We start from the raw sequence: 23,120 nt of genomic DNA, 5'->3' as shown, positions 1-23,120 counted from the left end.
GTGCCAGCAGCCTCGGGGGGAAGAACCTTGCCCTGAGATCCATCCCAAGCCCTGGCACAGCTCCAGCCCTTCCTGGGCTCCTGTCCCTGTCCCAGAGCAGAGCTCAGCCCCTGCCCCTCCGCCTCCCCTCGGGAGGAGCTGCAGCCCCCGAGGAGCCTCCCCTCAGTCTCCTCCATTTCTCAGCCATTTCTCCTCCGGTTATCTCCAAGGCCAGACCCTGCCAGCCTTGCAAACACAGCAGCAGCAGCAGGTTCTCACATTCTACTGCCTGAATACCCTCCCTGTTTCACAGCTCCAGCCACATAAGAGGTCTGGGATAATGGGATGGGCCTCCAAGCAAGGGGAACAAAGAGGCTTAAACACACCCCTCATGCTGAGAGCAGTGTTATCAGCCCTGAGAGAAACCTCATCCTGAAACTGTGCCTGTGCATTCACCTGCTGCTATTGTGCTCATCCTCAGAGCCCTGCTCGTCATCCGATGTCAGGGGGGAGTAATGGACACCGTTGCTCTGAACGAGGGGCTTCTCCTTTTTCAGCACTGGGGGCTGGTCATTGTCCTGGTAAGGAACAGGAGAGTTCTTCAGGGAGTTTTCAGGAGAGGAAATGGCTGTTATTTCTAAGGGCTGGTTAATGTTATTGACCTGGGTGAGAAGGAAAGAAAGCAGTTACAGATGAGAGTATCCCTGGAAAGGCATCTTGTTAAGGATTTTAATGCAGGTTTAACTTGCTCTGGGACATCCAACAGCTGCTTGTTTAGCACTGCTGCTGCTATCTTCCACCTCCTGCATTAGAACCTGGGGTGAAAGCTTAAACATAAAAACAGCTAATCTTCATTCTTTGATTTTATGTTTGAAATCAGAAATTATGACCTGGGATAAACCTTTCCTTCTCAAACTACTCTGCAGGATCACATGCACGCAACTCTCTAGCTGGCTTCATTAGCAAGAATGCCATATGCTTCTGGCACTCCTCTGCTGTTTAGTCAATCTTAGCTTAAACTATTTTCACAATATTGAATCTACAGCCTCAAAAATCAACTTCACTGCAGAAACAAGCTCTTTGTCACGAGGGAAGAGATTATTTTTAATTTTTAATGCTCTGACAGCAAAGAGCTCTTTGAAGATGTTCTGCTTATACACAAACCGTTCACCAACTCAGTGAAAACGAGAGGCAGGAGAATTGCTGCAAGGAGCCTCCACGGCAATCCCTCATCCCTAACCCCAAGAGCCTTCCCAGAGCTCCTCCCGTGGGCCCTTACCATGGAGTTGATATTGAGCGGAGACCCCGAGGGCTGCGTAAAGAGCCCGGCCACCGAGGGCAGGGATTTGCGTTTCGGGGAGACGGCGGCGCTCCCGCTGGGATTGCCCGTGGAGGATCTCTTCCGCCGGCCGCGCTTCTTCCCGTCCTGCGCGTGGGCCTGGCCGCCGGCCGGCCGGGCGCCGGCGGGCACGGGGCTGTGCTTGCTGCAAGGGGATTGTTTTACATGTCCTGTATTAGGAGAGATTGTAAAGATGATTCTCCTCTTGGCCTCGTTCTCAGGATCTGAAAACGCTGCATCAGACTGCAGGTCCCCCTTTGTTCCTTCGGCAAAGATCTTCTGAGCCTCTGCACTCTGCAGTCCCCCTGCCAGGCTCGGGGCCGGGCCACTTAAGCGGGGGCTCGAGTGCTGCTGAGCAGGGGAGTTCTGCCCAGAGTTCCTCATCATTAGCAAAGGATGTTGTGGAGTGGAACTCCGAGACCCTACAGAGTTAAAGAGACTCCCAGAGTCGTCCAGAGCTGCCTGATCAACACTATGGTTAAGATGGGCTGGGCTGTTTGTAAGATTTCCATTGACTGCCACGGAGCCAGAAGAGTAAGAAAAACCTGTTGAGAGGGAAAGCATAGATCATTGCTGGGGCTGAGCGAGACAGAGGTCACCGAGTGCAGGGCTGGGAGGGCCAGGAGGGATTCCAGCTCTGCCTGGGGAACAGCCAGTGGCCCTGGGTTACATGGGAAACACACGGCTGCTTTTCCACAGGGCAGTGAGAACGTGACTCTGGGTGCTGAGGTGCCAGTGGGGCATTGGGGACTTCCACTGCTCTCTTGGCAGTTCAGGAAAATTCATGTGGTATATGGAGGTATCCCATAGAACACGTGCTCCTCCCAGTTTTACACAGAATTCAAGTTTAAGCTTTGTTTGAACAATTACCCCTTTTGAAATCAGGGCTCCTCTGCTCTCAACTCCTTCCTTTCATCAAGGAAATGGATGGCCAGACTCAGTCCTGCCCTTCCCCAAAAAGAAGAAGGACTTTGCCATCCACACAGCCCACCTCCTCCAAATTCAACAAAAGGCTGTGTCCTAGGAAGTGACAGGGGACCTTCAAAGACATAGTGGCAGAAAAATGCCACCAGGGAGGAATCTTGGGAAGGGAATTCAGTTTGTCACAGGGTATCAAAAATGGGTTTAGGGCTCTAGGATGGCCTGGGCTCTCTAAATGAAAGGTACTACATGGCAATGGTTTACAACAAGGTTTTTTTAAATACTTCATTTGCTTTACAGAGGCAGCCAAGCCCTTTACAAAAGATACTGAAACAACCCAAGCCCCTTGGGGTGGTAAACACTGAGAACAGAAGCACTCTCTGCTGAGAGATCAGCTGTAGAACCTACTTTTCCTGGCCCACAACATTCCCAGAGCAGCTAAAGACCATGATTTCCATGGATGAGTGAGTCAGAAGCAGTGTCTGCACCTAAAGGGATCCCCATCCTCTCCCCTTTGAGCTTTTCCCACCCAGGGTCTTGTGCTTTGACAGCTGCCCGTGAGGCACCTCCATAACCTGCTCCAAAAATTCATTCTGCTATTTAAAGACCAAGTAAAATAAAACTTTTAGAGCCAGAGGACACAGCTGTGCAACACTCTGCAGGTTTGCCCCACTGTAAATCTGTGGGAATCTCTGGATCCCCAAAGAATTTACAGAAGCAATTGTTTATTTACAAGTAAAGCCACATCAATCCAACCCTTTATGCCAGATGCACCAAGCTGGAGGCACATTAAAGCATCATCTGTGAGTTTCTGGTCTCACCCACAGTTATCCAGCACTCCAGTGCCTGCAGGACCTGGCAAGAAGTGCTTGGAATATTTGGCTGTGTGTGTTTGGGTGCTGCCCCAGCACAGGAGCAGCTGTGCACAGGTGAGGCTGTTACCTGAGGTAGCCAAAGCCAGAGGCTTGTTTCCAGCAGCATTGCTTATGCCATTATGAGAACTAGCACCAATCTGCTTTTCAAGTGTCGATGAGTCTCTACTCTGGTGAACTGGGCTGGGTGTGCTTCTCTGGGGAGAGAAACAGGCATTTCAGGAAACAGCATCAGAAATCTACAGCTTAAACCAAATTCACATGCATTAGTACATCTGCCTAGGGAAGTGGCTCTACTTCCTCTATATCCTAGATTCAGCTTGTTTTGAGAAAAGCATGGATCAGCACGTTATGGGCCAAAAATGTAGTGATTAATTATAGTGCAGTGGTATGTCACACACAGCAGACACCATGCAGAGAGGGAGGCTCATCACAGCACATTCAGACTCAGGACAGCTCTGCCAGGAGCAGGAATGGCTCAGGCCACTGCTGCAGCAGGGAGGAGACTGATGGCTGTATCATGTCCCCAGGCCTGTGCTCACAAAGCTCCCCAAAACAACCCCAAAGGGATCATGAAGTGCATTAGGCCATGTCCCCTGGGACACTCACTGAGGATGTTCTCCTAAACATGGAAAACACGTGTGAAATGGCAGCCTGAACAAACAGGGAGGTGCCCTGAGGACACCCAGAGCTGGGCAGACTGGTTCTGCTAAATCCAGAAGTCTCCAGCTGGAAAAATGCAATGGATTCAATACTGTGAACCAACTCCAGCTTTCCCAATATGGGATTGAAAAACAGGCCATGGATGGATTATAACTCAGCTCTTAGGAAAAGCAGCAAACACTTCTCAGTTCTCTGCTGCAGCACTTCTGTGACAAACTGCTGTGAGAAACTGGACCAGGCCTTTTGGAACTCCTCCTCCACTCAGAGAGGAAAGGACTTGTCACATCTCAAAAAGAGATGCCCCAGAAGTTCTCTGCTACAGAGCAGTCACTCACATGTGAGGTATCACAGCCCCAAGGGGCTGTTCAAGCTCACCCTGCACACGTGTGAGGAGAACAGGCAGCTTTGAGGTTTGAAGAATTTGAATTTGAAGAATTCTCTCCCAGGTTCCTGCAGAAAGCAGGGCTAAGAACAAATGGACACATGCAATTCTCTGCTTCCACTGCCACAAACTCTCAGGCTTTTCACCCAGACACACATTCCAGGCTAGGCTCTCCTGAGGCATTTACTTTACTCTCCCTTCCTGGCTGAGCCCCCCCCTCCACCCCACAGAGAAAGGAGAGGAAAAATCTACAGGATCCAAGAGCCAAGAGGATGAATCCCCCAGGAGCCTCCCCTGAGGAGCAGACCTCGTGCCCATGGAGGATCCTGGGGCACAGCATCCCATTCCTGCCCACTGGGATTTGTTAGGGATGGAAAGTGTTGACAATCCCTTACTCACCACCTTCTCAACACGGCTAGGTAGGACTACGCTGGCCAGAGGGATACTAACAGGGAGTTTATTGGGCTGCACTGTGCTCAGAGGAATACTGATAGGGAGGCTGGTGATAGTTTCTCCATTACTCACAGAGGTTCTCTCTCTCAAAACCTGTAAAATCAAATGAGAAAGTAAAGTTCTTACAGAGGACATTGAAAAGGATTTTAAGGTACTGGTAACCTGCTCATTTCTATGTGTTTGCCATTCCTGCACTCCTGTTTTTTTAGGAATTACAGGACTAGGAGCAATGACTGTACATCAGACAGGGCAGGTGTGGTTACCAGCACCAGGCTCCTGGGACAGCCACATCCCACAGCACAGAAAGGTGTAAATTAAAGCCACTGCTGCCCCAAGCATCTGCAAAAAGGAAGCCTTAGGCAAGCTCATTTCCCTGTGTTTTGGTTAGAGCTCTGTGAAAAGCACTCAGATGTCAGATTTTGTATCTTGAGGCCCTCTGTAGCAGCCAGATGCATTTCCATGGCAACCTGCTACTGCAGGGCACCTGCTGCTCTGTGAGCCCCAATATGCTCCAAGACTGCACCAATTACATGGACCAAATATTTTACTCTTTATTTTTATAACTATGGGAGAGCCTCCTTTCCCAGTTCAAGCAGCCAGATAGAACAACAGTCCCACTGCACTGCTGCTGCTCAGAGAGAAGCACATCTTTCTCTCCCTCTGACCAGCTCTGATTTATTGCATCACACCCACTGTATTTTGTGTCATTTCCCGTGCCAAGGTGGCCACAGAGCACAGCATTCCTGCATTCCCCAGTCTGGCCAACGTGCCCTTTGTTGCCCCAGGGGCAGCACCTGAGCAGCAGCAGATCCTTTACCTTCTCTCCTGCACTGGGTAAGGCCGCGGGGGAGGAGGGCCGAGTTTCCTGAGGACTCAGCTTTATGCCATTTGCAATTCCAGGGCTTGGATATGTAAGGCCATTCTCTTTGACATGCTCAGCTCTGGAAGGGAGATGCACAGTTGTCAGGATACAAAACCCAGTGACAAGGAATTACCACACTCAACGCACTGTCCCAATTTATTTACCCCATTAGCTCTCACAGCTCATTTTAAAACAGATAAAGGTCCAATTTGAAAAATATCTTTCCACAATCTAAATTAGCAATGCTATTAACACCAGCCACCACCCCCTTCCCCATCCCTCTCACCTCTGTATCTCACTAGCTGTTGCTTTTCCATTGACTCCGTGGTCCTGGTTCAAGTGTCTCCGCAGGGCGATTTTAGCAGGGGAAAACCTGGTGTAATCAGGGAGGGACAGGCTCGTCACCTTGTCTGCCTTCTGCCTGCTGTGGTTGGGGGTGCAGGGCACGATGTCTTGGTCCAGGTGGGAGTTGGGGTACTGGGGGGTGTTCTGCTTGGACGAGGGCCGGCTGAAGGCGTGCTGCAGCTCGTAGGGGGTGGCGTGGCCGTTCATGGACAGCTCGGGGCTCATGCCATTGATGTGGGGCATGGGGAACTTGGAGCACTCCAGCTCCAGCTGGAACCTGCCGTGCTCAGCCTCGGGGTCACGGCTCAGGTGGCTTTTGCTGTGCAGCTGCACTGACAGGGGCTCCTCTGAGGGTGTGTAGGACTTGAGCTGCAGCAGCTCCTGCTGCCGCTGACTCTTCTCAAGTTCCACAATGCTGATCTTTAAAGGAAGAGGAAAACAAAAATTAAAGACTATACTTAGCAATTCTATCACATTATGGAGTTTTGCTTCCAAATTCTTCTAAGTAGAAGTGTCCCTGCTTCTGGGAACAATGCAGAACAAGGAACCCAAAGTGAGAAAAAATTTCTGCTCTGAGCTTAAGACCAAAAGGCCCAGGTGAGAGGAATGGCTCAGAGACCCTGAGAAAGAACATTCTGGATCTTAAAACCAAAAGGAAGATATCTCCAACTTACAGAGAGAGTGTGGAGTAACTCAGTACTGCACAGTCACTTCATGCCAAGGCATCCAGCAAAAGGCTGGGATAGCTCTGGAGCCAATCTCACAGGGAAAGAAAAGCTCTTTACACAAAGGAGTTTAATTTCTTGTTGCTATGAGAAATGTCACTCTGGGGGAAATGATTCCCACCCTCTCCCTGGAAGTGTCCCAGGCCAGGTCTGGAGCACTCTGGGATGGTGGAAGGTATTTCTGCCCATGGCAGGGGTGGAATGAGATGAGATTTAAGGTCTCTTCCAACCCACACCAGTCTGGGAATCTGGGATTCCTGAACTGAGACATCAGAACACACATGAAAAACATCAGCTTGTGATTTTTAATTATATGAAATGATAAACCATGATTCCTCCTTCCACAGCATCACCAAGGAATCAGGTCATGCTATCTATTGCCTTTATAAGTTATCCACAACCTTATTTACTAAAATCCTCAAATAGAAAGCTCAGTTTCTGGAGGAACAAAAAGAGAATAAACAAAAAAGCAGCACCTGGTTCATCTTTTCCCATCATATTTAGTGTAACACCCATAACTGGCCCATTGCACAAGAGCTACCCCAAACTGGTGACTCTGCATTTATTTCTTGCTCTCTACCTGCAGTTCCAAACAGTGCTTTTGCTTCTCAGAAATCTGATTCTTCAAGGCCTGCTTCTCTTTCAGCAAGTTCTCCAGTGACAGCGTTGACCAATCCAGCTTCAGTTCTTCACACCGAGCCTTCAGCTGCAGGGACACACAGGGACAGGGACAAACAGGTCAAAACACAGCTCTCACCTCTGCACACCCCCTGGGGTCCCAGCTGAAAGCAGGAACTTTGCACTGGATGTGCAAGAACCCCTCAGCCCATTGAAAAGTCCTCCCAGCTTGGTGCTGGGGAGTGTGGCAGGAGGTGACCTGGCTCTTTTTCAAGTAGTGTTATCACCCACCCTCACTGCTTCCACATCCAGATATTCCATTCATCTACCTCCTGAGGGGGCTGAGCCTGGAGAAAAGGAGGCTCAGGGGGCCCTTCTGGCTCTGCACAAGTCCCTGGCAGGAGGGGACAGCCGGGGGGGTCGGGCTCTGCTCCCAGGGAACAGGGACAGGAGGAGAGGGAACGGCCTCAGGCTGGGCCAGGGGAGATTTCAATTGGAGATGGTGTCCTAGTTTAGGGAGTCACCCCAGGACAGATGGGTAAAATTTCCTCACTGAAAGGGTTGTCAGGCATTGGCACAGGCTGCCAGGGCAGTGCTGGAGTCCCCAGCCCTGGAAGTGTTCAAACAAGTGGGTGTGATATTGAGGATGTGGTGTTTTGGTGACCGTGGTGCTGGCTGATGGTTGGACTCGATGACCTTACAGGTCTTTTCCTACATAAACAGCTCCAGGATTCTCTGAGTTACCAAGATGAGCACCACAGGAGTGCTGCCACAGCACACCCTGCACAAACTCCCTGTCCAGCCAGACCCAGACCCAGTGACACCCAGAGCTGTTTGGGGACACAGCTGAGGGCAGAGCCAGCTGCCACCTTAGGATTTGCTATGGGATAAATCAAAGGTAAAAAAGGACTCCCTGCAGGCTTCCCCCCATCATCCCTGTGTTTCAAAGGACCCTGAGCAGCTGGATGATGTTTCAGCCCCCAGCTCGTGTCCTGTCCTCAGCCAAAGGGCAGCACCCCCCATTCCCAGCCCAGGGGCTGGACCCACCAGCTGCAAGCTCTGGTTCCTGAGTTCACTGTTGTCCTTCTCCAGCTGTTTTGTCTGTTCTTTCAGCTGCTGGTTGTGAGCAGAGATTTCCTTCTGAGCCTGGATCAGGTCGTTGTACGTCAGAGCTTTAACTCCCAACTAAAAGGTGAAGGGTGAGATCAGTCAATAAAGTCCTGCCAGCCTCATTCCCAGTGACTGTCCCATTCCCAAGTGACACTGAGGAGATCTGCAGGGCTCTGCAGCTCTCAGGACCTCTCCCAGCATTCTCCAAGGCACTTTGTGGCTGCTGGGGGATAACAAGGAAGGACACAAAGACCTTGGAACTGCTGTTCCACCCCTTCAACTGTAAAACTGGCATTTAGGCTTTACCAGCCAACAGAACTGCCTGTGGAGAGCCTCCACCATTTCCTCCTGTGCTGCTGAGCTTGGTTGGAAGCAGAGTTTGAGCAGCAGAGGATGAATCCTTCACCAAACACCACATGGCTGTGGTTTTTCCCCTTCCTTGGGCAGCAGGCACACAACAATTCTAACAACAAACACAAAACATAACCAGAGAGTGACAAAGATTGCACCTTCCTGAGCCTGATCAGCTGCAAAGCAGAGGCTGAAAACCTGAGACTGCTCTGGTCTTACTCAGCTTGACCAGAAATGTTTGCATGCAGCTGACTGAGAAATATCCCCCCAGGACAGAGGTACCTCATCGAGCTTCTGCTGAAACAGGCGTTTGATTTCCTCTTTCTGGGCCTGGCAGTGGGTGAATAACTGCTGGGCTGTCCCCATCAGCTGAGCATTCTTCTCCTAGAAGAGGGAACAGTGACAAAACACACTTTTAGCCCCAGCTGCAGCATGGGCCATCTCAAGGAGATGTTTGTGGAGCACTTTAGGAGTGAACCTGGATGCAGGAGAGAGATCCAGCCCTGCCTCAGACTCCTGAGAGCCCAGATTTGTTGGGGTGTGATACTGGTGGAGTTAAGTCAGATGAAAAGAGCTTTTAAGTAGGTTTTTCTTCCTGTATGGTAAAACACAATCAAGGCAGTCTGAAAAACTCATTTTTATCCTCCTAGTGCATCGTGAAGCAGCAGCAATAATCACATCCCACAGAGCAGAAATAGAACTGGAAAAGATTATCTGCATGAAATCTGCTCCCAAACTGGGAACTGGCTCTAAATCCCCAGAGCCCCAGTTCAGAGTTTCCCTGTCCAATACTCATGGAAGAGATGCAGTAAATGAAAATATACTGTGGAGGAGGCAAGAAAGTCCCAAAAAAACCAAACCAGTTTTCCTATTTGTGCCACCATTATTTCAGCAGGTCACCTGAGCCACTCACAGCACATTCCGTGCCCAGGACATTCCTTAAGCAGATCCCTGCTCCCTCAATCCGTGGCCATGCACAGCAAAGGGCAGGACAGGACTGGCTGAAGAGCCTCATTTATCCAGCCCCAAATGCAGGATTAGTGCAGCAAGGACAGGGAGCTTTGGGATTATCCTGTTCTCCACCTTGTGCTGCTGAGGCCAAGCAGGGATTGCACAGACTGAGCCATTGCTCCAGAAAAAGTGGGCAACAAGAGCAAAAAGCAGCTTGATCCTTTCCAACCTTAATAATTCCGTGACTCCATGACTGATCTTCCAAGCAGGGAAGGAGCAGTGCTGGAAATTCCCCATGTGCAGGAACATGGGCAAATTTGGGAAAACAGTCCCTGCAATGCTAACGGAACTGCTCTGGGGATGCTGAAAAATCATTTTTGTTTTCAATATGAAGCATTTAATTCAGCCTTCCCAGGCACTGCAGGGGCTGACAGCTCCATCTAAGGGCACTCTGGGAAGCAGCAGCTGATTTCAAAATCATTATTACAGAGAGATTTTTATTGTATTTGAAAACCTTCCTGTAAGAGGGAGATACTGAACAGACCATACCCAGCCCCTCACCCAGCCCAGTTCTGCCTCTGTGAGGTTTAATTTGCCATGTAACACTCCATAAAAAAAATATTTTCATACTGAATTCCTCATTTTAACATTTAGAAGTGTGGAGAAGCTGTTGGACACCACCACCAAGTGATGACTTTTCCACACTCCTGATTCATTCTCTGTGCAGGGCACAACCCTTGCACACCATCATTTCATTTCTGCAGGAGACAGGTTCACTTCATGCTGACTTTCCTGACAAGTGCAGAACAGGCAGAAAAATCTGCTGCTTAAGGAAAAGGATGAAAGTTCTGTGTGCTGATTGACTGTGAAAGCAAATGGAAATAACCACAGAAAAAGAGATTTCCATGAACACCAGACCAGCACCAACCACTTCTCAGTAAGGAATGGGGTGACACAAGTTAACCTCTCTCCTCTGGAGAGTTCCCAACATGGAAAACACGATAAAAAAGCCCTGTGGCTTTTTTGACATTCTCACAAAGACTACAGAGCCAAGGAAAGCTTCCACAGGGAATGCCAAAAGCTGAACCTGGACAGAATTCCAGACTGGTTTGGGTTGGAAGGACATTAAAGTTCATCCAGTTCCACCCCTGCCATGGCAGGGACACCTTCCACCATCCCAGGCTGCTCCAAGCCCCGTCCAGCCTGGCCTTGGGCACTGCCAGGGATCCAGGGGCAGCCCCAGCTGCTCTGGGCACCCTGTGCCAGGGCCTGCCCACCCTCCCAGCCAACAATTCCTTCCCAATATCCCATCCAGCCCTGCCCTCTGGCACTGGGAGCCATTCCCTGTGTCCTGTCCCTCCAGGCCTTGTCCCCAGTCCCTCTCCAGCTCTCCTGGAGCCCCTTTAGGCCCTGCAAGGTTTGAACTGGAAGTTCAAATTTACTGCTGAGAATTATGGGGAAAGGCTCCTCCACAGAAGCAGCAGAACAGACTCTCATCAGGGCTAATTGATGTAGCAATGAAATCATTCATAGCTGAGACAAAGCAAGACAAGAAGGTGTTCAGGCAGGAGATCTCCTCCCTCTGCTGGTGGCTCCATGACAGAGAAACATCCCAGCTCCAGGGCTCTCCTCGCCTTTCCACGTTTTCCAGTCCATGATTTGGGACTTTACACTTTGCTCACCAGTGCAATCCAAAACATTCTGATTTATCAATATAAATCCTCATAACCAGTGATGAAAGTTTGGGTTTCTTAATCCCTATGAACTATGGTTCATAGAATCCTGGAATTGGGCTGGGTTGGGAGGGACCCATCCCTGGCAGTGCCCAAGGCCAGGTTGGACAGGGCTGGGAGCAGACTGGGACAGTGGAAGGTGTCCCTGCCCAGGGCAGGGGTGGCACTGGATGGGCTGTAAGGTCTCTTCCAAGCCAAACCATCCTGGGATTTTGTGATTCCAACTCAGCATTGACTGGTGGAGACACAGAAGGAACAAGGGAGCTGCAGATCTCTCACTGTGCAGATTTAAGCACACAAAAAGTGAGTTTGCAACAAAATCCCCTGGCAGCTGTTCAGCCTAAGCAGGACCGGTGTAAATGCACACAACTCCCATCTCCAGCATTCTTCCCCACATCCCAGGAACTTTGGAGTCTGGTAATTATGTTTAGAAATGTTAAAACGTGAGACCCACCTTTTCCTGCTCCAGTAACTGTTGCAGACTTGCTTTGTACTGAGGAGTTTTCATGTATGCCATGAACTGCATGTACTGGATCTTAAATGAGTCTGCAAAATAAATCAGATCAGGAATTTCAGCAGGGGGAAAATGCCATGCCTCTGTTTACTCCTATTTCCTCTCCTCACTTGTCTTTCCCTTGCTTTTGATTTGGACCCTGAGTCAGACCAAGCCATTGGGGATGGATTTAAGAACATGCTGAAAATCCCTCTCCTGGCACAAAACAAATTCTTGGTTCCATCAGGTCCAATGGAAGCCATGACAACACATCCAAAGAGGCAGAGGAGGGTGCTGGGGGTTGAGGATGTGTTTGCATGAGCAAAGAGGAGCTGAGTGGTTTTAGTGCTCTGTAAGCAAAAATAACAAAAAAAAAATGAGCTGCAGGAGCCCAAACCAGCCCTGAGCTCAGAGCACTCACCCAGCACCAACACAGGGCCTGTTCCTCCTCCTCTCCCTCCACACACAAGGAGCTCTACACCCAGTTTACTCTCCCCTCCAAGGAGCATTTGGCTTCTCATTACCCTTTATCTCCAGCAATGACCCTTCCTCATCCCCAGCCCTTCCATCATTAAAGCAACCCCAGGATTAAGCCCAGTCTGCTGCACAGAACAGACATTTACATGGTGAGCAGAAACCTGCACGAGGCTCAGCCCAGACAAAGGTCATTGACCCCATCCACTCTGCCTCAAAACATTCCTTAAAAATCACTCTTTTGCCACAAAATACCCCTCCAAAAATCACTCTTTTGCCACAAAATATCTCTTTAAATTACTCTTTTTCTCTCTCTTTCTCTTCAACAAGGGATCAGCCACAACTGGCACGACAGCAGGAGAGCACAAGTTAAGGACATCACTGATGCCCTTGGTCCCCACACACACAGGACCATTCTGTCAGATTCCCAGAGCATCCTGGACTGGCTCATGCCCAGTGCCAAAAGCCAGAAACAGCTGTGAGGGGACAGGCAGCACAAGATGAAAAAATCCCCTCCAGGTTTTCCCTTAAATCACTTCTTGCACATGAAGTGCATTTTCCAACCACACCTTTGTGACCTCAGTCTCAGACAGGATCTCGTTTATTGGCTCTGAGTTCAGCAGAGGAAATGGAGTGGTATTCCTCAGGATTAAGAGAATGGTTTTATTTCAAATAAAGCTATTTCTGACTATTCCTGCTAAATCCAGGCTTGCAGCCTGTTGTACCAAAGGAGAGCTGAAACAACATCAGGGAACAAATGCAGAGTGAAACACCAACTTCAGTGGGAGCAGGGGGGACCTTGTGGTGATGCCAAAGGATGTGGGGCAGGCAGGGGGATTGGGGAAGAGATAATTCCCCTCCTGCTCCGTGCAAAACCCCAAAGGGGAGGTGGGCAGGCCATGGGAGCCTTACCTAGCAGCTTCTGTAGTGCAGGGGGGGTGGGTGCCACCAGGAGCTGGTTGGACGAATGCCGTTGCACTTTAGGAGGTAGTTGGTAATATGGGCTATGAGGTGACTTGTAGGCATCTGGAGAGACACAAACACAGCCCCAGGTCAGCATTCAGTGTTTGGGACAAGGACAGGAGCTTCACCACTGAAAATCTGGGATTTGTAATGAGATCCAGCAGCTTAGTCCATCAACACACGGCTCCAAACACATCCACACACTGCTCCAAACTGTTAGGAAGGGTAAGGGTGTCTGTGATCCATCCTAAGAGCAGCAGCTGAGAGAAGGCAGATCAGCCCCAGCTCCTGGCTCAGTACCCACAGACACATCCCACCCCCAGCCCCATCAATACATTAATCACCATCAATCACCATTAATCCCACCCCTATACCATCAATACATTCATGCCATCACCATTAACACATCCATCACCATCAAAACATTAATCCCACCCACATCACCATCAATCCCATCACCATCAATCCCATCACCATCAATCCCACCCACATCACCATCAATCCCATCACCATCAATCCCATCACCATTAATCCCACCCACATCACCATCAATCCCATCACCATCAATCCCATCACCATCACCACAGCTTTGCTCTGGTGACAACAGGGAAGTTATGCTACACAACCAAACCCAACCTGGCACTAAAGAGCACATCCAGAGCATCAGAGATTTATCCAGGCTCTTCCAGCACCCCTGCACTCACCCTGAGGAGAGGATGAAGATGTCTGGGAGACAGTCTGAGCATGCAGAAGTTCTAGTGCAGTTTGGTTCTTCTTGGTCTTGCGTTCAGTACTTGCTGTGTTCATTTTCTTGGGGCGGCCTCGTTTCCTCCCTGCCATTTTCCTGCCTTTCTTACTCAGCTTTTTCTTCCGGGCCTTGGAGGGAGATGGCTTTTTTACAGAATTTGCTGCAGCTTTTTCTTCTTCAGCACCAGAATCCTGAGAGATTTTGAAAAACTTTGGTCATTTCTACTCCCATATGCAGCATTCCAAATAAATAATGAGTGTTTAACTTTCTGAAAGGAAACTGATGCATTGTAGTTCAGTAACTTGCCAGGGAAGTGGACTTGCTTGGGACAAGAGTTGTTCCCAAGGGGTTGTGCTCATTCTCTTCTGGACTTATCCATTAAAGAATAGAAAATGCTGAGGGAGGAGAACTTCAGGCAGGATTAGGTGTGATATTGGGAAGGAATTGTTGGCTGGGAGGGTGGGCAGGCCCTGGCACAGGGTGCCCAGAGCAGCTGGGGCTGCCCCTGGATCCCTGGCAGTGCCCAAGGCCAGGCTGGACGGGGCTTGGAGCAGCCTGGGATGGTGGAAGGTGTCCCTGCCATGGCAGGGGTGGAACGGGATGAGATTTAAGGTCCTTCCAGCAAAACTGTTCTGTGAATCTGTTAAATCTGTATCTGCTGTCTAACAAAAGCTGATTATTCATCCTTCCCTGACTACATTCTTCAAGTGAATTTCACTCAAAACTCAAAGTACAATCACTATTTTATATTTTTGGGCATGAACAGGCACTGTGTTCCTCACAGCATTACCCAAGAAAGGAAATGAGTCTTTGCAGAAGAGACTCAGCACTCTGAACTCCATTCTGTGGGCTGTGACTCAGGGACAGCTCTGCAAACTCCTGCTGGATGCAAGCGAGGGTGGACAACCAACTATTCATCTTACAACACTTTTTTTTTTTTCCAGAATTAGTGGTGCAACTCCCAAGTGCAGCTTTTATTAACTCACTCCATCATATTTTTGGGCACAGCAACAGCTAGAGCAGTTTGTGTGCTCAGAGTAAAACCCAGCAGCCTTCCCACAGAGCCAGGCTTCTCCTGACTCAGAGCATGAGCTCATGCACAGCCACAGGAAACACATTCAGAGCACAGAAGTGCAGGATGTTCACCTTGTTTTCTTGGATCTTGGTTGGAGTCGTTGTGTTACTTTTGTTTTCTCTTTGTTGACGACGTCTAGCTGCCTCTTGTTCCTCCTGGGGAGGAGGGATGGGAGATTTCACCATTTGCTCATGTATTTATCACTTTTTAATACAGATCACCTGGTTTCCCAGCTTAGTTTTCCACAAGAAAAGGGAACAAACTTCCCCTTGGCTCAGGCCACATTCAGGTGAGAACAAGTCCTTTTGCACCTCCAGAGGGAATTAAATCTTTTAAAATCTTCCAAGACTGGAAGTGGTAATGCCATTAATCATCATCTCATTTAACTCCAGCCAAGTTTATTGAGGTGACTAATAAAAAACAAAAGCAGCAACTTTTCAGGTTGATTTTCTCCCAGGCTGACAAGAAATTTCCTTGTTCAGAGAAAATCTCTTTTCCTCTCAGGAAAAGAAACTTCTTTCAGACAGGAAATTTCCAAGAGCTCAGTCAAAGCCTTTCCTGCCCCTTCCAGGTGAGGTTTAATCTGCATAAGACTTCTGGCAATTCCAACACTCCTTTGATTTAAGCACATTATCAACCAAAACAGTGGCAGGTTTAAGTGTGAAAAGCAGGGAAGGTCAGAAGTACCCTGACCTTTTTTTATTTTTCTCTAAGAAGTCTCTCTTTGTCCCAAATTTGAGCAATCAGAAATAATTCCCTTTCAGAGCCCCCATGAGTCTGTTCTTACAGTCAGCCTGAGGATGAACATTCACCTGAAGTTTTAAATTAAGTGGCCTCTCTTAATTCTCTTCCTGGGAATCCATTGATTATTTCAGATGAACACAGCCCTTCACAGTCCCAAAAATTCTCTGGCATTTTAATTCCACGTGAATTTTCCCAGGCTGCAGCAAATGACAACTCACTCTGTGCCTCCAATGGCACGTCCCAAAAGGAACATTCCAGGGCATTGCTCAGCTTCATTTCAGGAGCTGAGCACAGGGACAAATTCAAACCATCATTCCCTTCTTTAATTCCAGTTCTTTAATGAAGAAATAGCTCATTACAGACCACCAGTGCAAGGTAAAAGCACCTTGGGGCTGCCCCATTAATTCTCTATTAGAAATCCCTTGGAGATGATTGAATTAGTGCTTGATGGCATCTGAGACTTCCCTTCAATTAGCTCCATGTTCTTTGCCTACCAAGAAAATTTGATTTCCTATCAATTCTGTCCACCTGTGATTAAATTCCTCACGGTGGCTGCTCCCTTACTTTGAGTTTTCTACAGAAAATGATTGAAACTTACCCTGAGTTTTGGATTTTTGAGACTAGAAAAATAGTTTTCAAGCTGAAAATAGAAAGAAAAGAGAGTCATCCTCAAAGCCATGACAGATGAACACAGAATAATAAAATATTAGCTTAAAACAAGTGCAGAACTGCAGAAATTCTGACTGCTTTGCTTCTGATAAGCTACATCAAGAAGCCATTTACATTCATTCTTTTCAGCCACCCAGTCTGTTGTGTAACAGGGCAGAATCCAACCTCTACAAGGTTTTATCATCCCCACCACTGCCTGGCCTTGTTTTAAAGCTTTGTGTCACATATCTCCCCTCAGCAGAGGTTGATTTTCAATGAAATTATTTTCACTGAAGCTGCTGCACCCTCGTACTCCACCATTTATCTGCACTCTGCAACATTCCTGAACAAAAGCTTTGCTAGACTACAGCAGAGTAAGGAAAACAGCCTTACCATCCCACTGCAAAAACCTTGGGGCGGGAAAAATGATTTGTCCACAGAAGTTTTTATTTCCATAGGGTTTGTTGGATTTTATGGGGGGCTTGGGGGCTTTTTTGTGGGGGGTTGGTGGGTTTTTATTTTGGGGGGGGGAGCTGTTGTTTGAGTATTTTATTGTTGTTGGTTGGTTTTTGGGTTTTTTGTTAAGTTTTCTTTAATTAAAAAAAAAAAAACAGTGAATGCATCACCATGGTTCTGGAGCTTTGGCTGCTTCTACAGCAGCTGAGAATTTTACTAACATTGAGATATTCTGGTTGAATATGACTGAATGAAATGGTCTGTGCACCACAGAGGAATCAAAGCCTCCCTCTGTGAGGAAATAACAGCAGGAGACCCCAGTTCTGAGGAGCTGCAGAAGGAATTTTATCATTGATTCTCTGCAGCTTCAGTAAATCAGTACTGCCCTTAACCCCAGGGTGTGTGGAGCCCTGGAGCAGCCAGAGTGGGTTTGCACACTCAGGTGTGTAAATCCACCAAGGGACACGAGGAGAGGAGAAGGATGTGGAGCTGGGAAATGCTGCCCTGGAGCAGAGCAGGGGCTCCTGGTTCCCTGGTACTCACTATGGTTCTGTCAATCGTGTGCAGGTAGTAGGAGACTGGCTTCCCCGTCCAGGACACGGAGCCCTTCAGTGGTGACAGCTCCACAACCCTCATGATAGTGCCAATATCTGTGGGAGGAGAGCCAGGTTAGGGGAAAGCTCAGCTGAGACCAGCCAGGCACCAACACAGAGAAATGTGGTTTGCAGATCCCACAGGAAAACACTGCTGGGGGTTTGAAGGGAATTTCTTCTCTCTTGCTACGTGCACCCCACAGGAAACAAACATGTGGGACATGTACCTCTGAGCCAGCCACCCCAGCTCTGGCCAACACAACTGTGTCCCACACAACTCTTCCAAGGAACAACACATGTGTGTGTGACAGGATTGAATTAAACTGTCCCAGAACGTCACCAGCCCAGCCCCTGTCAGCTGCAGCTGCCCCATATTTGGACTGGGCACAAACATGTTTTGGGTTTGCTTTCTTGTCTATATTTGTTTTGTTTTCCAGAGTTAATAGCTATGGGATGTGCCTTAAACATTCCCACAAACACTGAGCAGGGCTGCAGGAGAAATTATGGCATATTTCTAATTAAACACAAATGATCCAGAGGAGGCCAAAAGCAAGGTTTGGGATTCAGCAACCTCAACCACTATTTTAACCACATTTTAATACTTGTTTTCATTTGTCCCATGTCTTCCTACAGATGGAACTACTAAGGACACAAAAGTGGTATTGAGGGAACTGGTGCCTTCTTTTTAAATCTGATCTTTTCCAGTGTTTTGTATAAATTATTTAAGTGTTCATACTCGAGATCAGAGTATTTGATAGACAGGTGAGATGTGACTCAAGTCATGCTCAGGCACCAAAAAAAGCTTTGATGCATAAAAGTATTTTGAAAAGCCTTGTGGGGCAGCACAAAGGCAGCAGAGCAGTGACATTCCCTGTTCCATGTACAGGATATTTGCCATGGCTGGGGTGGCATTTCCCAGGAAGTGTCACTTGGAACAGGCCACCAGAACAAGCTCCAGGCCCAGCACATCCCACACAAGCTCATCTGATTTACTTCCCAGACATAATAAGGTCTCAGAAAGAGATTAAGCCCTAAAATTTATTCACACAATTCTCCCTGTTTGTAACATGTAAAGGTAATTTTTTAATCTGAATCCCTGGAAGTTTCCCAGTGGTGGAAGCTGCTGGCTCTCCTTTTGCTAAGCCTCTCACCCATCCAAACCCCAATTAATCATGTCAATATAATTTGAACATCAGCATTTCCATTCAGCATTAAATAACAGCTGAGATCTGAAACTTCAGCATTCTAGAAAATATTCCCAATGAATCCATGCTGGGGTGAGAGCTGGAACAGGGTAAAGATCTGGCTCAAGTGGCAGTCAGGGCTGTTCTGAGTTGAAAGAGCAGCACATGCTGCCCTCAGTCTCCCAAATACAGCAGAGAGAGAAGGAAATGGGAAGAATCCAGCAAAGAAAAGCCTCGAGGGGCCAAAGCCCTGTATTTTTGTGGGCAGCTCTAATTGAAACCCCTCCAAGAGCATTCTTGGATTTCCTCAAGCTCTGGTGGGCTCTGCAAGAAGGCCCAAGCTTCACTCAGGCTCTCTTTGCCTCATTAGCAACCTGAGATCCCAATCCCAACTCTCCCAAGGCTTGAGGAACTCCAGGAGCAGCACTGCACCATTTTCCCCTTCTATTTTCAAGTCCATATCTCCAAAGAATTGGCAGTCCAGTACACAATAAGGTTCCAAACCACCAGAGGCCCCAGAATAGAATTTCAAACAGGGAAGAAAAGTGCAGGTTTGGGTGCCTGATGTGTGGGACACCCACAACAATTCCAGCTTAAAAATAACTCCCAAATGCACAATTTACTTCGTGACAGTCCAAAAATTACTATTCTTTAAAAGCAGTTTAGGCCAAAATTAGACAGCACAGCTTGAGATTTGGAACTCAGTGAGTTCCTCTCCACGTCTGCACAGGAAGGGAATGAGGGGGGTTTGATTTAGGGAAAATTTAGCACTGGACACAGTAAATACATGTAAAGCCCAGCTTGGACTGCTCCTTTGCTTGAGAAGTTTCACAGAATAACCTGAACTGGAAGGGACCCACAAAGAATCTCAGTCCAACTCCAGCACAGACACTCCAGTTTCAAAAATAAAAGTCTGAAAAAGGTCAAAAGCATCAGCAACAGCATGGAATGTCCCCAAACCTCCTTAAACTGTGCCTCATGCCCTTGCAAAGGACAAGGCTGCCAAACATCAGGTCTGGTGCACTCAGGAGGAGGAGAACACGACCCTGTGTTGGCAATAACCAGACCCTGGTTTGTCCTGGGTGTGTCTGGGAGAGTTTTGTTTGCTCAATGCACAGCACAGGAGATGTTCAAAGTTAAACATTTCACAGAATCCTGGAATGGTTTGGGTTGGGAGGGACCTCAAAGCCCATCCCATCCCACCCCTGCCATGGCAGGGACACCTTCCACCATCCCAGGCTGCTCCAAGCCCCGTCCAGCCTGGCCTTGGGCACTGCCAGGGATCCAGGGGCAGCCCCAGCTGCTCTGGGCACCCTGTGCCAGGGCCTGCCCACCCTCCCAGCCAACAATTCCTTCCCAATATCCCATCCAGCCCTGCCCTCTGGCACTGGGAGCCATTCCCTGTGTCCTGTCCCTCCAGGCCTTGTCCCCAGTCCCTCTCCAGCTCTCCTGGAGCCCCTTTGGGCCCTGCAAGGGGCTCTGAGCTCTCCCTGGAGCCTTCTCTTCTCCAGGTGAGCACCCCCAGCTCTCCCAGCCTGGCTCTATAACCTCTAATCCTGACTGATGGGATTTACCTGCCTGGATTTAGGGTGTAAGGAACTCCCCTGTGAGTCACAGCAGCTCTTTGTGGCTGAAGAAATGAATCACACCCTCAAACTCCAGATTTCTCTTCAGCTCTAAAGTTGCCCAGCCAGGGACACAAGAAAAACCCCAAAACCAGCAGCACAAACCCCATAAAAACTGTCTGCTCCTCTCTTAGGTGGGGACTTTTAGATTGATTTTAAGTACCTGTAACTTGATGTGCCCTAATAATCCAACAGCATTTTCTACTTAAACAACTCTAAAAAGCAGTAACACACCCCCAGACACTTTCAGACAATGAACATCCACAACTGTAATGGACAATAAAAAGGGCAATCATACCACTCAAGTTTCGACTGTTAATTCTAAAATTTAGAGGTGCAAAAGGTTTTGAGGACACAATTCTCCCACCTGGAAAAAGAAGGAAATAAAAAAAAAGAGAGCACAGTCAGCTCCATTATTCATTCAAGAAGTAACTATTTATTAAATATAACCTAGTACAGAGCCCTAAAGAGCAGGCCTATAAAACTGCTCCTTGTACAGCATTAAAAAAGAAATAAATCCCTTAATTCTCCTTCTGACAGCCCCAAGAAAGTGAATCTATGATTTCTGCCAGGTGACACCTCATGGATTGCTCTAAATTGACAGATTTGAAACACGTGGAAAAAAAAGAGCATGTTAATTCTCAGTGGCAATCTAAAGAAATTTCAATTATCTTCTTCCTGCTTGGGATCTTTTATACACAAGCCCCCAAAGCCCTTTTATTTAGAGGCCACTAATGTTCATTTCATGGGTATTTGGGGTCATTCAGCAGAGCCTGAAGCACACTCTGGGAAAATAAATCAGGTTTCCTCTTTGTAAAGGGTTCTTGAACCATCCCCACCTTCCCACTGCTCTCAAGACATCATTAAACAAGTTTGAAAACTAAAAAATAATCCAGTTAAATTAAAGAAAACAGCTTAAGCTTGGGGGTTTTATGGTTTGCAGCAGAGCCCAAAAGTCACATTATTTATTTCAGCATAAAGCTGTACCATGGGAAGCCACAGCTGCTTTGTTCACACCACACATTTTTCTTTTCAGAATTTGTTATTTCTGTTGTTTCTGCCACAGCCAAGTATAATTGTTACTTAGCCCAGTGGTTAAGAGCAAAGAGAAGAACACCCAGGGCAATGGAGAGGCCATGAGGGGGTCAGTGGGTGTCCCCAGTCTGCAGTTTGGCTTCTCAGGAGTGTCCAGTGACAATGCCCCGGTTTTTATGGAATTGTGGATGCATTAAAGTTGGAAAAGACCTTTAAGATCATCAAGTCCAACCATCAGGCAGCAGCACCACCATGCTCACCACTAAAGCCTGTCCCCAAGTGCCACATCCCCACAGGTTCAGAGCATTTCCAGGGATGGGGACTCCAGCATTTCGTTAGTCAGGAGTCAACACCCAGCACTAAATGAGACAGCTCTGAACAGGAGAACCCAGGAAGTGAATTCTGTATGGAATTACAGATTGGCCTTCCAAAGCTGAGCCTCTGCAGCCAAGAATCATGGAATGGGTTGGGCTGGGAGGGCTTTAAAGCCCATCCCACCCTGTGCCATGGGCAGGGACACATTCCACTATCCCAGGGTGCTCCAAGCCCTGCCCAGCCTGGCCTTGGACACTTCCAGGGATCCAGGAAGCTTGGCCTTGGCTGGTGGGTGTTTTGTGAACTCCCAAAAGAGGGAAGGACAGAGCAGCAGCTCCTCCCACCCCAACCCTGCTCCAGAGTGTTCCCAGCAGAGGGGATGGAGCCAAGGACCCAGGCAGGTGTGGGCAGACACAAAGGTGGGAAGTAGAAATCCCACTGTGGTGCAGACACTTCTCCCCAAGGCACAAAACAACCCCAAGGTCTGGCTTTACCAGCTGGAACTGAGCCCCTCCCCCAGCCCAGCTCCCACAGGAATCACAAAACCAAGGGAAAAACATTTCCAGTTGGATTTACCTTCCTTCATGTTCGCAAAGCGCTCCTTCAGCTGGTGATCCACCTCAGGCCCGAAGGCAAAGTTATTGACAAAAATAACACTGCAAAACAATGATCCAGTTAAAGATCAGGGAGCCAGGAACACCCCACAAGGACCCCCAGTCACACCACAGCCACTCCTGGATGCACAAACCTGCTTGTCCCCAACTCCACAGCTCCTGCCACCCAACACACGGAGAGCAACACTCAGCACTTCATGCTGTTACTTCTTGGGGAGGACTTGAAATATTACAGCAAAATGTATTTTAGAATCATAAAATGGTTTGGGTTGCAAGGGACCTTAAAGCTCATCCAGCCCCACCCCTGCCATGGCAGGGACACCTTCCACCATCCCAGGCTGCTCCAAGCCCTGTCCAGCCTGGCCTTGGGCACTGCCAGGGATCCAGGGGCAGCCCCAGCTGCTCTGGACAATCTGTTTCTCTTCCAGCTCCAAATTCCCCATAATGCCAGAAGACAGAGACATCTTAGCACATTTTCCCTGTCCTAAACCGAGCACTTCAGCCCTGTCTACAACAGAGGAGCTGCATCTATCTGGGTTAGGAAATTCAGTGAGGGGAGGGGGTTGTTCCTGGATAGAGAAAATCATACGGAAACAAAGAAATCTGCACAGAGGTAGAATCCCACAACTGATAAAAGGGCTTGGGAAAGAAATAGAACATGCCACAGATTTAATAAATAAACACCCCTTTAGTTTTAAGGTCTATTCAGCCTGGTCTAATTGTCCCTGGGGTCCATTTACTACCAGGCTGCAACAAAAGTCCTCAACACCTCTTGGAAGTGGTTGAGCTCCATGCTGAATGAACATGTCAGGGGAGGTTTGGGATGGATCTCAGGGCAAGGTTCTTCCC

At 48.3% G+C, this 23,120-nt stretch overlaps 1 protein-coding gene across 14 annotated transcripts in view; it reads right to left on the bottom strand.

The window, feature by feature from the left end:
• The window catches only part of DOT1L (DOT1 like histone lysine methyltransferase), a 74,778-nt gene that overhangs the window by 14,022 nt on the left and 37,636 nt on the right, over nucleotides 1–23,120 (bottom strand). For 8 of the 14 annotated variants that reach the window (XR_004500369.1, XM_015651776.2, XM_015651784.2 and 5 more), the window contains exons 9-25: nucleotides 22,234–22,313; nucleotides 20,606–20,674; nucleotides 17,449–17,555; nucleotides 16,400–16,441; nucleotides 15,129–15,212; nucleotides 13,939–14,173; nucleotides 13,184–13,297; nucleotides 11,759–11,850; nucleotides 8,903–9,004; nucleotides 8,207–8,344; nucleotides 7,122–7,247; nucleotides 5,758–6,236; nucleotides 5,427–5,550; nucleotides 4,556–4,702; nucleotides 3,182–3,308; nucleotides 1,259–1,863; nucleotides 436–641 (exon numbers count right to left, since the gene is read on the bottom strand). Coding sequence is in view for 13 of the 14 variants with exons in the window: in XM_015651776.2 (XP_015507262.1) it covers nucleotides 436–641; nucleotides 1,259–1,863; nucleotides 3,182–3,308; nucleotides 4,556–4,702; nucleotides 5,427–5,550; nucleotides 5,758–6,236; nucleotides 7,122–7,247; nucleotides 8,207–8,344; nucleotides 8,903–9,004; nucleotides 11,759–11,850; nucleotides 13,184–13,297; nucleotides 13,939–14,173; nucleotides 15,129–15,212; nucleotides 16,400–16,441; nucleotides 17,449–17,555; nucleotides 20,606–20,674; nucleotides 22,234–22,313 (2,877 nt within the window). In the remaining variant the exon portion in view is untranslated. The remainder of the gene's footprint in view (nucleotides 1–435; nucleotides 642–1,258; nucleotides 1,864–3,181; nucleotides 3,309–4,555; nucleotides 4,703–5,426; nucleotides 5,551–5,757; nucleotides 6,237–7,121; nucleotides 7,248–8,206; nucleotides 8,345–8,902; nucleotides 9,005–11,758; nucleotides 11,851–13,183; nucleotides 13,298–13,938; nucleotides 14,174–15,128; nucleotides 15,213–16,399; nucleotides 16,442–17,448; nucleotides 17,556–20,605; nucleotides 20,675–22,233; nucleotides 22,314–23,120) is intronic. The other 6 variants (XM_015651779.2, XM_015651782.2, XM_033520182.1 and 3 more) reach the window with 6 other exon arrangements.

This window comes from Parus major, chromosome 28 (assembly GCF_001522545.3).
Source record: "Parus major isolate Abel chromosome 28, Parus_major1.1, whole genome shotgun sequence".
NCBI classification, from domain to species: Eukaryota; Metazoa; Chordata; class Aves; order Passeriformes; family Paridae; genus Parus; species Parus major.
Note: the sequence above shows the minus strand (reverse complement) of the source record. Positions and strands in the feature narration are given on the sequence as shown.